The sequence below is a fragment of the Nicotiana sylvestris genome, chromosome 3, assembly GCF_000393655.2.
Source record: "Nicotiana sylvestris chromosome 3, ASM39365v2, whole genome shotgun sequence".
NCBI lineage: Eukaryota > Viridiplantae > Streptophyta > Magnoliopsida > Solanales > Solanaceae > Nicotiana > Nicotiana sylvestris.
The window spans coordinates 219097145-219099443 of record NC_091059.1 but is presented as its reverse complement, the minus strand read 5'-3'; the positions used below and the strand labels follow the sequence as shown (position 1 = coordinate 219099443).

The window sequence follows — 2299 nt, the reverse complement described above, 5'->3', positions numbered from 1 at the left end:
TTTACCTTGACTGACAACTACTTGCCTTAGTTTTCACCATGCCAATGCTCTGAGCATTGGCACAAGTCATCTTGTGCTTTCTAAAATCAATTTCTTTCCTGCTTTACGTAACTGGTCATTCTAAGCATGTTGGCAGACTGGCAAAGCAAGATACTGATAGCTTATCTCATGTGCCAAATATAGAAGACGTTTCTATGATATGCATGCACCACTATAAAAAGCATAAGCAATGTATCGACATGTTGGCATATAATGGTTTCTAGTGTCTAATTTGCTTAGTAGATAGAACCTAGCTCCTATGTCTCGTTCTCGTATCCGTGGCGTATGGCTTCTGCACCTCAGGCATCATGAACCACTAGCTGTTTCTTTTATTTGACACACACAAAAAAAAAAATGCTACAGCTAATGTATCCACTCTTGCAATTCGACCAACTTGGAACATGCAGGTCAAAACAATAAAAAAGATGTTATAACAGATATAGTGAAGAATTATTATTGCTTGAAAATAGGTCCATTAACAATGAGTAAATCATGTTCCTAAAACATCAACAGGTTCATAGAACATTGTACAACAAATGTCTCGAGCAATAGCCGAGTTAATAAGTAAAACAAGACACCTAGCATAACGGACACAGGAAGAGCAGGCAAAGCTTTCTGATAAAATGCAAGAAGCATCAGAGTGATACCAAGACCAGCTATAATAGCAAGGTAGCATGCATAAACTGTCATGAAATCGTACATGGCAGCCCTGGCTACTAATACACTGTAGAATATGAAGTCTCCTAGCCCCAGCTTAATAGCACCAGAGGATCCCAACCCGATTCCTTCAAGTGCAAAATCATCATTTGACCCTTCCTGTAAATTCATTCTGACATTTATCCTATGTTGAATCAGCGGTGCAGCAAGCTCGGACTCAGCTCTTAAAACTGGAGCATCCTCCACGTCAACTGCATTCCTCTCATTCTCATCACTGCCGATTGACGTAAACCTTTCAAGACCAGAATTCGATTCCAAACTAGAATTGACAGTTGCATTCAAGTTAGACCTAGAGTCTAAATTTTCATTGGAGCCGAAATCATTGTCCCGTCTTTCTCTCCACACTCTCCTTTGCACAACAGCACCCCTTGGAACTGAATCATGATTAATAACCGGCCTAGCCTCGTAAACCAAAGCAGGGATATCTTCATCCCTAGATATTGCAAGCTCAACAAGTAGCCTTAGGGGCCCACCAGGCAACAAAACAGCAGCAAGGTCATATAATGCCATTGCAACCAAAAGCACCCAAGTAGTCCATTCAGGCAACATTGTAAACCAATAAGCAACCAACACTCCAATAACAACCAAATATCCTTGAGTAACTATAATTGCTGTCTTTGACATAAACACAGCCAAAACTCCAACAACAGTGAAATTGAACAAACTCAATGCAAAAGTAATGCAATCAATTGGAATTTTGAATTTTGATATCAAGAATAGAGATATTTCACCACCCATGAATCCCAAAACAAGACAAGACGAGAAACCCATGTAGTATTTCAAGAATTTGGTGCATCTGAAGTAGAAAAGTAATACCAAAAGGAATGTAACAGCAGTAACAACCACAACAAAGACCAAAGCATTCAAAAGGGCACCTTTCAATTTGTCCCACGTTGAGTCTGAGCTGCTCTCAGTGTAAGCAATTGTGGCTACAGATGTAAATGAAGGGCCTGAGGAATCTGAATCAGTGTTTAATACTGAAACAAGAATGACCACTATAAGCATGCAAATTGAGACTGGTATAACGATTCTCACAATTTCTTCCCCGAGAGAATCAAGAACGCTTTTAGGCTTTGGATTTTGCTCCATTGGAATTGGAGCTCCCCCAAAAAATTGCTTTCTGATGGTCTGTGAGAAAATTTGGGTATTTCCAATTTCGACTTTGGATCCCTAATAGATGTCAAAATAACCCGACCCGAGTAGACCCGAATGCGGAAGCTGGCCTAATACATGAGTCTGGCCCAAACTTAGAGTCCGTTTGGATGGACTTAAAAAAAGAAACACTTTTTTAAGTGTTGAAGCTTGTTTTATAAATAAGCAGTTATATGTTTGTAAAAAGTGCTGAAGCTGAAAAAAAATTATTGGAGTGCTTGGTAAACAAATGCTAGTAAGCATTTTTTTCTGTTAAAAACGACTGAAATATCCTCAAAACTGTTAACCTATAAAGAAGATGTTACTACATTTTTTATTCTAAATTAACGCACATACAAATAATTTATAATTAAATCACTTTCAATTTCAATTAATTACCTAAATATATATT

The 2299-nt window shown here is 38.2% G+C and overlaps 1 protein-coding gene across 1 annotated transcript; it reads right to left on the bottom strand.

Moving 5' to 3' along the window:
- Positions 1-480: 480 nt before the first annotated feature.
- On the bottom strand, positions 481-1914 carry LOC104216181 (presenilin-like protein At2g29900). The gene has a single exon (XM_009766183.2). It carries the CDS (start codon positions 1843-1845, stop codon positions 538-540), a length of 1308 nt encoding a protein of 435 aa, XP_009764485.1. The 5' UTR covers positions 1846-1914; the 3' UTR covers positions 481-537.
- Positions 1915-2299: the final 385 nt, after the last annotated feature.